Source organism: Lepisosteus platostomus, chromosome 7, assembly GCF_059453375.1.
Source record: "Lepisosteus platostomus isolate fLepPlt1 chromosome 7, fLepPlt1.hap1, whole genome shotgun sequence".
Taxonomy (NCBI): domain Eukaryota; kingdom Metazoa; phylum Chordata; class Actinopteri; order Semionotiformes; family Lepisosteidae; genus Lepisosteus; species Lepisosteus platostomus.
In genome coordinates this window covers 12,628,918-12,642,390 of record NC_142617.1, presented here as the reverse complement: position 1 = coordinate 12,642,390, position 13,473 = coordinate 12,628,918, and the positions used below count along the sequence as shown (strand labels likewise).

The window sequence follows — 13,473 nt, the reverse complement described above, 5'->3', positions numbered from 1 at the left end:
TTATATTCAGAAAACCATATATACTGAAAGCAACTTCTTAACATGCGTATAAACCTATAATGTCTGTGTAAAAAAATAAAGGGGGGAAGAAATTTAGATTTTGACCACAACTCATTCCACAAGTTTCCAAACTGAATGTGTCAACCTATCATTTAAGGTCTTATTAGAAAACTGTTAGAAAGGGCTGAGGGAGGTTAAATATAAGCCCGACTGCGCTGGGATGCCCCGAGTATTTTCAATACAGGCATTCGTAAAGGTACTTGTCCGTCCTGGTAATTGATGAGCCCCAGTGCTCCTGTTTGGGGGCTTCAGTGTTTGCGATGAGGGATGGCCTAGCCTTGGGGAGGCATGGTCTGCTGGACCACGCTGGGGAATCCAAACAAACCCATCTGTGGGGGTCCTGCTCCATGGGGCCGAGCAGAGAAGGGCTGGTGGAGGAAGGGGGGTGGTTGGCGGAGCTGGTATTGCCCTTTGTCTTCCAGGAGACCCGGGCAGGGAAGGGGGTTACCACTGGGAGTCCCACGGACCCCGTTCCCCGCTCCCGAGTTCAGCTAGGAAGCGCCCATTGTTAGCAGCGGGGCTGGGCAGTGATCCGAGGAGGGCGCTGACCCTGGAAAGCACTTCTACAAACAGCGGCACCCCAAGCACCCCAGGGACAGGAGAGGGGGTAGGTGAGAAAAGGGGCGATAGTGGGGATTTGAGAGAAGGCAGTGCAGAATGCGAAAGAAACTGAGTGGTACGAACCAAGGTAATGGAGAAAGAAAAATACGTAATCGGACATCCATATGAACAGCAGCTGAACAGTCACCTGACACACACTGAGAGGCCAGATTATACTGTTTATTTCAAAATCAGAACTTCTGTTGGTTCTGGCAAAATCCAGTGGTCTTCCAAGCTAGATACTGGTTACGTTTCGAAGAGTCTGGGCACTTTACTGCCCTGAGAAATCTCCTCTTTGTGCTTTTCTGCTTCTACTGTCAATCACTATCGCTGGACTCTGACTGGGGAAGAAAAACATTAGAATATACATGCTGAACAATTAAGCAGAACTAGTATGAGGTTTTCACCCTTTAAACACTGTTGTCAAAGTCCTTCACTGACTTCAGGATTTCCACTTGTTGCTCTTCTCCGAGAATTAACTCGAGCCATTTCTGAGCCTCGTCTGCATCCTGTGCTTGTATTTTACGTAGTTCAGATACACCTGGAGGGTGTCTATCAGGTTTTTATCTCCTAAGCCCTTTTCCCTCAGAAAGACAAGTGTATACAAAACATGCCAGACCGGAGAGAAAAAGGAAATGGCTCAGTTTACATTCTGAGCAATTGTTTCCTTGCCCAGCAGAACAGGTATGTGACTAAGTGGCCACTCTGCTCTTCCTAGCTCTACACAAACAGTGGCAGAGGGGAACCATAAGCTCTATTTACAGGGGCTGAACAAAGAAAAATAAAAAGTGAGCATGGCGATTGTTTTACAAGATTGGAGGCTACTATGTTTCAGCCAGAGAACTCCCAAGTTCATCCTGCGACCGATTAATGGAACCGTTAGCGGCTACCTTATCATCCCTAACCTAGTGGCCTAACCTTTTTCACAAACTGATAGCATTCCCACCAATTTCCGGAGGGGGATTATCCCCCTCCAAAGCCCAGCACTTTGGCGGCCTTTTCCCTCTCCTCTCCTTCTCCAAGTGAGGAGAGAGAATTAAGCTTTTTCTTCCACTGCTCCGGTCACTTGGAACAGTCAACAACCGTTCCACTCCAGCGCCGGTCATTGTCCGAGTCAAAGGCAGCCCGAGGGGCTTGGGGAAAAAAAAAGAGAGGACAGGGGGTCTCCTTCCAGCCCCGCGCAGCTCAGAGTGTAAACAGAGGCTGCCGTGTCCCTCCCCACACCGCGTATCCTTTGCGCTCCCGACATCAAAGCTCCTCAAACACGGCCCTCCTCTTCAGAGACAGGGTTGCCAGGGGCAGGAGGGTGGACAGACGGCCGGGCCCCTCGAGGAGGTCACGACTCCCGCTTGTCAGGGACGGCATCAAAGCCCGCGCCACACACGAACTCGGCACACGAGGGCCGCGGCCCGTCGGGGCGAGCGCTACGATTCTGCCTCGCACCCGTCCGCTGAGGCCGAGGCCCGGCCCCTGACTTGCCGGCAACGCAGCAGCGCGAACGACCGGACTGCGATCCCGCATTCCCAAAAGCTGAGAGTTCGCCAATCAAATGCTAGTTGCTACTCCATCCCTAAACTTTTCTTTGCCATTACTGCCAACAACGTTCTCAAAAATGACACGTGAACACTGACTCTTCAGCATTGACTGTAAAAAAAAAGTTTTTTGGATGTAAGCAGATATACTCTTTTCCCCCTAAAATGTTTGTATCATTTATTTTCCATTACGTTGGCGGCTTTCTCAAAAATTACATTTGAACACTAACTCTTCAGCATTGACTGTAAAAAATATTTTTTGGGATATACGCAGAGATAGTCCTTTTCCCTCTAAAATGTTTGTATAATTTATTTTCTGTTTCGTTGGTGACTTTCTCAAAAATTACATTTGAACACTGACTCCTCATTTGAAGAAATCTAAAAAAATGGTTCATCATGGTTAATGAATGTAATAACCAATGGAAGTGAATGGTGAAGAAGTCACCATAGTCCTCTAACATGTGGGATAAGCTACCAGTGATTCACCTTCCTGTGATGTGGTTTCCGTGTCTAAATTATACTAAATAAATTCCAGAAGTATAGAATAAGAATGCGAAAAGAGACTTTAAGCTTCACCAAGACGATTTATTGAAATCTTATTCCACTTGACTAATTGACCATGAAGCCTCAATGAAATGACACTGGAAAAAGCAACAAGTGAGCTGCACACTGAGATACCTGCTTAGAAATGAAGACTGATCACAGTAAGAGGAGTTGATTTTTAGATGTCTGACAACAGTATCTTACACAGTAGTGAAATTACAACAGCTTAGCCCGAGACAAAAACATCTTTCAACCAAAAACTTTAATTCAACAGCCATGAACTTTAAGTCTTCTCAAGACAGGAAGTGTCTTAAATATCTATGTCACTGGAGTAAACATTTTCACTTCTAGACAGCGTTATGCTACATGAAAACCATATTTCAGTCAAACACAAAATATTGAGGCTGAAAGGAAACCATAATGAACGAAATCTCGGTTAATGAAAAAAGCAGAGTAAGACTTAGCTGTCACGTTAGGATAAATGAATTGATCCCCTCATTAAAAAAATGCACATCCATTCATAGGCCTGCTGACGGGAACTGTCATGGTAAAGGCCTTAACAGTGGTCTAAATATATATTTCCCAAAAATCTTGGCCATTGGTATCTTTTCTGGAATCCCCTAAGCTGTCCCTCCATTGTACTTTACTACAAATGACATAGTGTGCCACCAGTATGTAGCGCACTACTGTGGCTGTAGGGTATCACTAATCCCTTCTTTACAAAGATTTAAGAAAGTGGAACGGCCTAAAAGGCAGACAGCTGCCTTTGAAGAGGCTGCGACTTTACCATCCGAACTTGTGTCAGTAACTCTCTCTTTTCTGAAGGATTTGCACCAGTGGCTCACGTTCCTAAATTGGATTCCCTCTTCATGTTTGCAATGGAGGAGGTTAATTGAATTTGGGGTGGGTGTCTCTTTGCCTTCTCATGAATGCACTCAGTGATGTGAAAGGTGCACTTTGCACTTCACAAGGCCCGAGGGCTGCGCGAGAAATCAAAAGTAGATGGGCGCTTGGGCCCCCGTGTTATTTCAATCTTGACATTTCCTCCTCCTAGCCCCTAGCACTGTTGGGGCTATGCACTGTATTGTCACTTTACATCCAGCGTATTTTCTGGATCTCTTTAAATTATCAGTGTCTGAAAAGCTTTAAATTGATCCAATTAAGGTAATGGTTTGCTGAATAAGGTCATTAAGGGCAGAGGTGGAATAAAAGCAGGCAGACAATGCAGAACTCCAAGACTGGCGTTGTGCACCACTGCTTTAAATGATATTATTTTAAACTTTCCTCAGAGCTGATGCAATGATACTGCACCACCACAAAGCACTTATTCGATATGATGTATCGAACCATTGCTTCAACGGCAATATCCCACAACTGTCCTCGCCACCTTCTGGACAAGAGCACGTTGTTTTGTATTAAGGAAACAAATTCATAATGGCAATGTTGGACTTGAAAACACATGATAAATGTTTAATACTAGCTACCAGTGATATAAAAATAGATTTTGCTTATTTGGCTAAAAAATACCAGTCAGTATGAAAGTAACCAATCTGAATGCAATACTTCTGAGAAAACAGGACCATCCAGACTAATTCCCAGTGAGCCATCATGTCTATTAAACCCAGTGGAAAACTACAGTTGTGAAATGACACTGCTCCTTCATCACCATCACCAAATACCTTTTTAGGTGGGGATGGCTCCTACATATCTATTACATGTGTTACAACTGCAGGCTTTGAGATTAACAACCAAAACAAAACATTGGGAGAAGAGTGAAACTGAACACAAAACAATTAAAAATGAGGAACATCAGTGGCGGGTGTTGCCCATTCTTACTTGTGGTGATGGCACATGGCTGCCACCATCAGCGCAGTCCAGCCCAGTGGGTGCCGGTAGTTGGGGTCGATCCCTTCAGCCAGCAGCCTGCAGAGGAAAATAACTTTCCAGTAAAAGCAAAACCACGTGTGTTTCCCATCATTAATCCCACAGAAAAGGGCAAACCAATGATGAGGAACAACATAACAGATATCTCAATTAAAATTCAAAACCAATTTTTTTTTTACTCCTTGAATTTGTCATTTCCAAAATGTACTTAACCCCAAATTACCACATTACTGTACATGTTAATCAGGTAAATAAAAATATCACACACAGCACTGCAGAGTTCCGCCCACACTGTGAAGACTCTACAGGCTATGAAGACCTTAGGAGGAAAGTTAAATGAGCTCAATTGAGGCTTAAATGGACATATTAAACCCTAAAGTCTAGGCTTCAGGCTGCTGCTGAATTAAGGAGACCTACAGAATCAGTCGCTCTGTCGTAATTGAGGATCGGACCTGAGGAAGATGGATATATTGTGTGACAGAATAGGCAAGAGCTGCTACCGTCAAGGAACAGAATCCATCCTGAACCTCGCTTGGAAACTGGATTTCATTCCCTAAAGATCATTAAAAACCGCATTTACCCAGGTGGTGGAGACCCTTTGTCTACACATAGAGACAGATAAGCTCACAGCTCCCATGTTAACTGTCTGCACACTGGTTTTAAGCAGCTATGAAGAAATAGGAAAATGAAGCGTGTCTGTTACTGCCAAACAAGAAAAATACTTTCCTTAATCCTCCCACTGCATGAGCAACATAATAGTTCATTCTTTTGCAACAAGCCCTGTCTATTTTAAGAGAAAAAAAGGAAGCAAAAGAAGGGGGCCTCTGACCCCATCTTACTTGGAGCCGAAATGAGGTTCGCCCCAATATAAAAACTCCCTTCCACTCTGTCGAGCCCCACCTCAAACTAAAACATGGGGCAGTTCCCCACACCCGTGAAGATGTCCCTTCTGTTCCTGTATTCTGTTCCATTCAGGGACACTATCTGGGTACATAAGGCCCGTGTTTATTGTAAACAGGTTTTCGTTCTACCTGCCTGCTTTCTAAAACTGTTACAACCTGTGCAATAGTAACTAAACCACTTAACATATCCGAGCTCTGCAGCAGCTGGGTGCCATGACCATATGGGCAGTGACCTTTCAAGAGCGCCTAGTAACCTAAAGCTAACCGCAGCAGGAATGGCTGGGCTCCACTTTTGTCTCAAACGCGCAGGCTGCACGATCGCGTTTCACTTCGGCACAGCTCCGTTTTGCTTATCTGCAACGATAAACACGACGGCAGAGGCAAAATGTCTGCGTTACACCTCAGGCTTCGATGTGGTGAAGATGGAACTGATTCCAAAGGACATACTAAAAAAAAAAAAGTTGAGGGCTGAAATTACATTATTCCTACAAGAACTGGGAATGATGCTGATAAACGTGTGAGCAGAGATTCTTCTAAGTTAAACGAAATATGCTTCCAAAGACAAATGGGAGAAATTATGGGCTGCGGTAGGATTTGACCCAATTTACTCACTGCCTGTTTTAAGTGGTCTTGTCAGCCATTATTTGCCAAGAATCACGTGACTCCTGTTCTACTTATTGCCCATTCACTACACCACTTGTATCCTGTAAGTCCACTGGTAATATTGCACATCAAAACTGAAAATGTGTGAAGCAGGTGTGGGTCTGGGCCCCTTGACTCAGTATATTTCCTATACTACACCTTTTTATAAACCATTTCAAAGCATCTGATTCACTTTTTCTTGTTAGAATAATTGATAGGGAATAATGCAACACACTATGATATCAGTTTATGGTAACACATCAGGATAGGCAAAATACAATGGACAGTTAAACTGTTACATAAAGGAGGTAATATTGAGGTCAGGTAGAAAATAAAACCCAGCAATAATGCCATGAGATTAAAAGGCACTTTAAGCTATTTTTCCTTCTATAAATATCTGATTAATCTTAGAAGTTGAATAATGTAACTGTTGAATTTATGAAAGAGGTGGTATTGTGTGACATTTCTCAGTTACCAAACCTCAGAAATTCTGAAGTAAATGATCCAGGTAGGATCCCCACAAATCAAACATTTTACCATGGACTGTCAGGCTGATACTTTTATTAAAAGTGTTAAAAACCTAGAACGTGAACTGCGACTGCAGTTCGGACAGACTGATTGTCGTATGAAGGAGTCTAGCGTTGCAGCCGAAGGCCCTGGCTCTATTGCTGACAGATGGCTGCCTACCCCCTCCTGTCCTGTAAGTTCAGGGTGAGTGACTTGGTGACGGGGCTGCCCGGCTCACTCTCTCTGAGGGCCGGAGGGGCAGGGTTCGAGTCTGCCCTCAGTCTGGGCCGGGGGGTGTGCCCCGCACTGGCAGGTGAAGCCAGAAGAGTTCCTATTCGGGGGACCCGGTGTTTGACATTCTCCCCGTGTTGGGGCTCACATTCTTCAGTCGCTTCTTCTGGGGCAGGCAGGACACGGAACCAGCCAGGCCGGGCTGTGGAGCGCCAAAAGTTTTAACTTCATGGGCTGAAGAAGAAAGGGGAGCTACGCATTTAAATAAGACTACCGTTTCCACTCTTCTTTTTAAATATTACAGAGGTCTTACTGAAGAATATCTACTCATTGCTTGTAATAATAATCCTTATAAAGGATTATAAATACACTTATAAAGCACTTTTCTGGACACTACACTCAAAGCGCTTTTCAGATTATGGGGACTTCCCTCCATCACCATCAATGTTTAGCCCCATCTGGATGATGTGAAAGCAGCCATAGTGCGCCAGTATTCTCACCACACACCAGCTATCAGTTGGCAGGAGAGCAGAGTGATGAAGCCAGTTCATAGATGGGGATTATTAAGAGGTAAGATCACTTTATTGGGCATATACAATTTCTCGTATTAGGAATTTGTCTTTTCTCATACCCCAACTTGCTCTCCATGAGACACACAGACAGGGAGAGAAGCTTGGGGTCAGAGTGCAGGCTCAGACATTTATATGGTGCCCCCGAAGCAGTTGGGGTTAAGGGCCTTGCTCAGGGGCTCAGTGGAGTAGGATTCCTCTGCCGGCCGCGGGATACGATCCGGCAACCTTCCAGCCAAAGGCGCAGATCCTTAGCCACAGAGCCAATGCACTGCTCCTACGAGGCCCTGATTGGTAAAGGCCAGGAGGAAATTTACCCAGGACACAGGAGTAATCACCCCTACTCCTTTTGAGAAATGACCTGGGATTTTTAATGAACACAGAAAGTCAGGACCTCTGTTTTACAGCTCATCCGATGGATGGTGCCTTTATTTACACAATTGTGTCCTCATCACAATACTGGGGAATCAGAAACCACACAGAGTGAGGGTGCTCTCTGGTGGTCCCAGTAAGACCTCTTCCAGCTTTCCCAGGAGGTCTCCTATCCAGCTACTGAGCAGGCTCACACCTGCCAAGCTTCATCGGGCTGCGAGTTGTGAGCTGCAGGGTGATATAGCTGCTGCTAGGCTAGTGCAAGGCTCTCTCCCTCAGTGGGAGGCCAGTCCATCCTGACACCATGGGAAAAAGGAATAATTTAAAACAGCCGATATGTCTTGGGAGGTAGGAGGAAACAAGATCACCTGGGCAAAAACCCCTGCAAACCTGGAGAGAACATGCAAGCTCCATTCACACAGATACCTGCATATGTGAAGCAGCAGCTCCAAGAGCTATGCCACTGTACTGACACTATTTACCAAGAAATGAACCTAAATTATCAAACAACTTGGCTCACTCTTACCACAAGCAGGCAGCCAGGGAATAGCAATCTTTGACCATAACATCACTAGAAAACCAGGCCCAAACACAGAGTAATAGGACCATCAATAAGAGGGGAACCAGGGAACAGATACTAGTTTGTTATGTGCACAACTGAGTGCATCTGAAATCTGTTAGTTTAATTGATTCAAAGGCAAACAGAAAATTCCATTTCTGTTGTGGAACGATTTTTTAAAGAAAGGTGACAGTGAAAATGTTTGCATAAAGATCATGTTCTTCATCTTTCCTTCCTTTTCTGTTCAGTGGGAACTAGGCTGTCTGACGTGTCTTGGGGTCCCTCTAGTGGCCTGGGGATGTGTCAGAAACACACCTCACAGACACAGCGATACTGAACCCTACAGCCCCAGCGCCCCTTGTGAAAAGATGTGAAAAGAGCTTTCAGTTAGCAAAACAAGCAATTGTATGGGCTGCCTTTGCAAAACACTTTTATACTGGGCCATCTATACCATTATACTTAGGTGGTAACACAGTGGTTAGCACTGCTGCCTTGCAGCGCTGGGCCAATTGGAGCAATTCCTGGGGTGCTGTCTGGCCCGTGGTGTGATTGTGTGTTTGTCTGTGTTTGTGTCTGTGCGTCCACCCTGTGATGGACTGCGCCCCCTGCAGGGCCTATCCAGCCTTGGGCCCTGTTGCTCGCTCTGGCTCCCCTGGGGCCCTGAATTGGAGAAAGAGGTTTGAAGATGGATGGATGGATTAACATAGTGATTACTACCCAAACAAAGTCAAGACGCATCTCAGACCCTGTGCTGTATAGAAAGTGTGTTTCGGTCCAGTGCACAACATTTATTCTGAGGGTAAAGATGCTTTACATCAAATCTTCAAAGATTCAAAACTCCTGTTCCTAGCTATTGGGTAACAAAGAAAAACACTAAAAATCAGGAAGGTGATGTTCTCTGTGGGGGCAGAGGTACACATGTTTAACTATTAGGAACAGATAGCCTGTGGGACATCACCCTCCTTAAAGGAAGACAGACATTTTGGTAATGTGGCCATATGGATTCCTGTTTTGGGTTACAGGTTACCTTGTGACTTCCTGGACATTATTGGATCTGGCTGCTTCCAGCAAAGAGTCTCCTGGTGAAACAGAATTGGATTAAATCACATCAATAGATCAATGAACGAAAACATCCAGAAACAGGATTATTGTTGCTGTCATTTGGATTTATTTGTTATCTAGATATATTTGTAAAAATGACCATAGAACAAGAAACCTGACACAGCAGCAGGAGCGTCACATCTTCACTGCTGAAACAGTAGTTATTACATAACTGTCACAGGGAATGTGTTGTGTCATTGGGAGGCACAACTAAATTGTGGTGCCATATTTTTTTAGGGTGATAGCAGGTGTCAAATAACAAATACACATCTTAGTTTAATGATGTTTCAGACTACACCAGATGATCAGTAGTAACAGGTTATATGACTGTTTTAATACTTGTTGCTTTTAGAAATACAATACTACTTAGTACTTAATACTACTAATATCATATTTTTACTTCACTAACAACTGTGCCTCATCATTATATATACATTTTATATGTTTATATGTAATTATCCCTAGGTGTGGTGTACGAAGTGTATCTCTAGGTGTGAGAAAACATAGTCCTTTTAACACGTTTAAGTGTTTAGTCACCATGAAATAAACCCCTTTAACGTAACCAACTTTGTTACGTTAAGTACAATCTCGACACTCTTTCTAATCATCGGCACAATAATAATAACAGAAACTGTAGTGAAAGCAACTTTACCATGGACACATCTTTACCTTTTGGATCGGAACCTCTTTTAAGGCAGTACGCAAGCGCCGCCACTGAGATCACAGCCGGCGTGAGTTTCCACAGGGGAACTCCTCTCCCTTCCTGAGAGCGGTGGTCGCAGCGCCCTCTGTGGACAGACAAATTCGAGGCCTGCCTGATACTGAGGTTTGCGATCCACCTTGTGGCCGGTATCTGATCCTGCAGACGCATTCTGACATTTCTGAGTTTCCAGTCGCTATTCAGCATGGTCTCCATTGACGGGCCGGACGTCAGAGTGGCAAAGCTGTGATCAGTGTCGCAACAGCGATGTTTTTCGCTCCCAGAAGCAGTTCTGTTCACTCTCGTCGCATTAAACATTCCCATCTGAGGAGAGAGAAGTTCACAACACCTTCGGCATCTGACCAGCATCGGCCTAGAAACCGAGAACATCCCCATGCCTATGAAACGTAACATCACGCCTGTAATTTGTATTTTTAATTATAAAATGTGTGACGTTGTATCAGCGCTGCGTTTCGTTCATTTTAAATATCCACCGAGACATTAAGCATGGAGGAAATACAACACAGGAAATAAGACTAAGGAAAAGCGGAAACCCGTTACCGCTTCAAAGAGCACGATAGGAAATGTAGTTTTACCCTCTTTTTCTATGTAGTTCGTGAAACACTTGGGAGAAGAAGACTACAGATCCCAGAAACCATGGGTGTAAAAGGGTTCTTTTAGAAATGCTATAAATATACAGTACCTACAGTACAACAGTCTTGTGTTTTGGAAAATGCAAGAAAACATATCTGATATTTAAGTTGAATTAATGTGGCAATAATTTCTTACAACTCCTCAGGCATTTCTTCATTTGACCATCGCTAAACACCAGATGGCGCGTAGGATTATGTGGTGACGAGGATATTACTGACGAAGTGTTGCGTCGTGAAGTGTTTTGTTAAATAAAACATGAGTTAAACTTTTGAAGTAACATTGTGTTTGCTGTTAACAGTCGATTGGTTGGTTACATTTGTTTCTCAAGTGAAAAATCCAGACTGATGTAATGGTTAAGAATTGCGCATAGATGTTTAAGAATTGTAATGTAATGGTTGTAAGAATTGTAATGGTTAAGAATTGCGCATAGATGTTTTTCGCTCCCTTTGTTTTCAGTCTTAAAACGAGTAGTAAAAATAATAATAATAATAATAATAATAATAATAATAATAATAATAATAATAATAATAATAATAATCTTCCTTACATATTGGATTCATATTAATATTTTCCATTTCATTTCCATTCAGATTAACCAGAGAACATGGCTGTTACCGTATCTCCTTGTAATTGTTTCAATTGAATCTTCTTGAATATTTCAGGTTTTGTGTTAGATACAACATTGTGCGCTCAGCTATTTCCTTTCATATTTTACGCAACACGCCTTCCATAATTAATGCAGTGGATACGTTTTTCTAGCTAGGAAAATACAGAAACATTTAATTATGGAAAAGCTTCCAATTTTCCATTACAAAATAAATCCCCTTTTTTCTAGTTTTCTGTATATGTTTAACAGAAGCAGCCAGGTAACTAGATCATTTTGTTTCTGTTGGTGTTTCTACGTAATTGTTTTAGAGCATCTTGGAACGCTAAAGCTCTTAGAAAATATTCATTTTGTTATTGATGACCTCCCTTTGCAATACAATGTCACCCATACTGAAAGAAGCCCATTCTTCAATTTACCACCCACTTTTAACAGCCCCAATTTTGGTGGAATGCTGCAGACTTTGCTCTTCATGAAGCCTTTTTGTGAGAGTTTTACTTTGTAGTATTTAAATGGCTGGCATATAACAATACGTTTGGCTGAATTCATACTTATTCATCTGTTTCACTTATGCAAACAAATTTCTTTCTATAAATTCATAGAATTCTTGGCTTTATCCTGACAATAGTCCTTTAGGTGTGTGTGTGTTTGGAAGCTGGGATACCAAGACAATATAAAGATGGACTACACTAATACAGGCTACCCCTGCCTTGATGATGATTAATTGTTGCACTGTAGTTGTGTGTTCACTCAAATTCAAATTCTAAGGGCTTTACTGGTATGACAGATGAATTACAGTTTGCCAAAGAAGATACAATTAACACTAGACTAGACATTAACACTACAAACATTACTGTACATTTACATACATCACATAAAACATTATTGTTAGACAGGCTCACTGTCTGTTCTTGAAGCTGTGACAGGAGATCTCCTACTGGTTGCCAACTCTATTGAGTTTCCTCCCTCCTCCCCCCTAATTCTGGCAGGTGTGGGATTATACTTGGTATTTTGGGAAATAATGTGTGTCTAATCCCATAGTATTTCTTGCAGTGCAGCAGAATGTGGTTGTATGTCTCTGCTTCATACTCTCGTTCCTCTTCATTTTATGTCCATCTTTCTGAGATAGTGAACAATTATCAATGAATGTTCTTCCAGTGGGGTATACAAGTCATTCAATCCAGTAGTCTACTGCTAAATGGAGTTATAAACAATATATGCAAACTATCAATGCAAATACCAGCCAATATCTACCTAGTACTTTTAACAGGCTTGACCTTATTCTGACTCACAGAGGCAAGTTTTAAGGTGGATTTCAACATTAGCTCTTGCTCTGAAACACCTTTCTTCAGGTAATGGACCAAGAAATTAAAGGTTTTCTTGACCTGTTTATGTGAAACCAGTATCAAGACAAATAAAAGGTAATTGGAGAATAAATAAAGCTGGGAGGCCAGACATCCTTGCTTTTTGTAGTTTCCGTGTCTCATCTTCCACCTGACACTCCCAGTTTTCAGTCTTCAGTTTGAAGCCAAGTCTCAGACACATTTTCCATTGTCAGTGGCTGGCCACTGTCTCTACTTTGTACACTTAAATGATGTTAATCTCCTGACTGAAAACACTCTGCACTGTGAGAGATCAAAGGATTTACAGGCATGTCTTTATTTTCAAAGTCTAATTCAAGCAGATTCTTAAGTGTATTTTAAACTGATGTTTTTATTTTGTTAAAATCTCCCAAGTAGTAATTTAATATAATACACCATATTGAAGCTTTCATTGAAATACATTTGTCATATTACCTTGATTGTATTTTGTTAATGATGACCCGTATAATGTATCCTGGCCGATTCTCTATGTACTATAATATACACATACAAATTAAATATACCGTATGTATGACATATCAGTTGTAACAAAATAAAAATAAGCATCGGTCTGAATGCATATCTTAAGATTCTCAAGATTCTGGGCTTCCCATTTCTATATGTTATAGACACAAAATAGTAATTTTCTAGA

General features: G+C 42.5%; 1 protein-coding gene across 1 annotated transcript in view; it reads right to left on the bottom strand.

Annotated features, from left to right (window-relative positions):
- clpb (ClpB family mitochondrial disaggregase) overlaps positions 1–10,760 on the bottom strand; it is a 41,228-nt gene extending 30,468 nt beyond the window's left edge. The window contains exons 1-3 of the mRNA XM_088639313.1: positions 10,172–10,760; positions 9,429–9,480; positions 4,572–4,658 (exon numbers count right to left, since the gene is read on the bottom strand). Of these exons, the coding sequence (XP_088495439.1) occupies positions 4,572–4,658; positions 9,429–9,480; positions 10,172–10,616 (584 nt within the window). The 5' untranslated portion in view covers positions 10,617–10,760. The remainder of the gene's footprint in view (positions 1–4,571; positions 4,659–9,428; positions 9,481–10,171) is intronic.
- Positions 10,761–13,473: the final 2,713 nt, after the last annotated feature.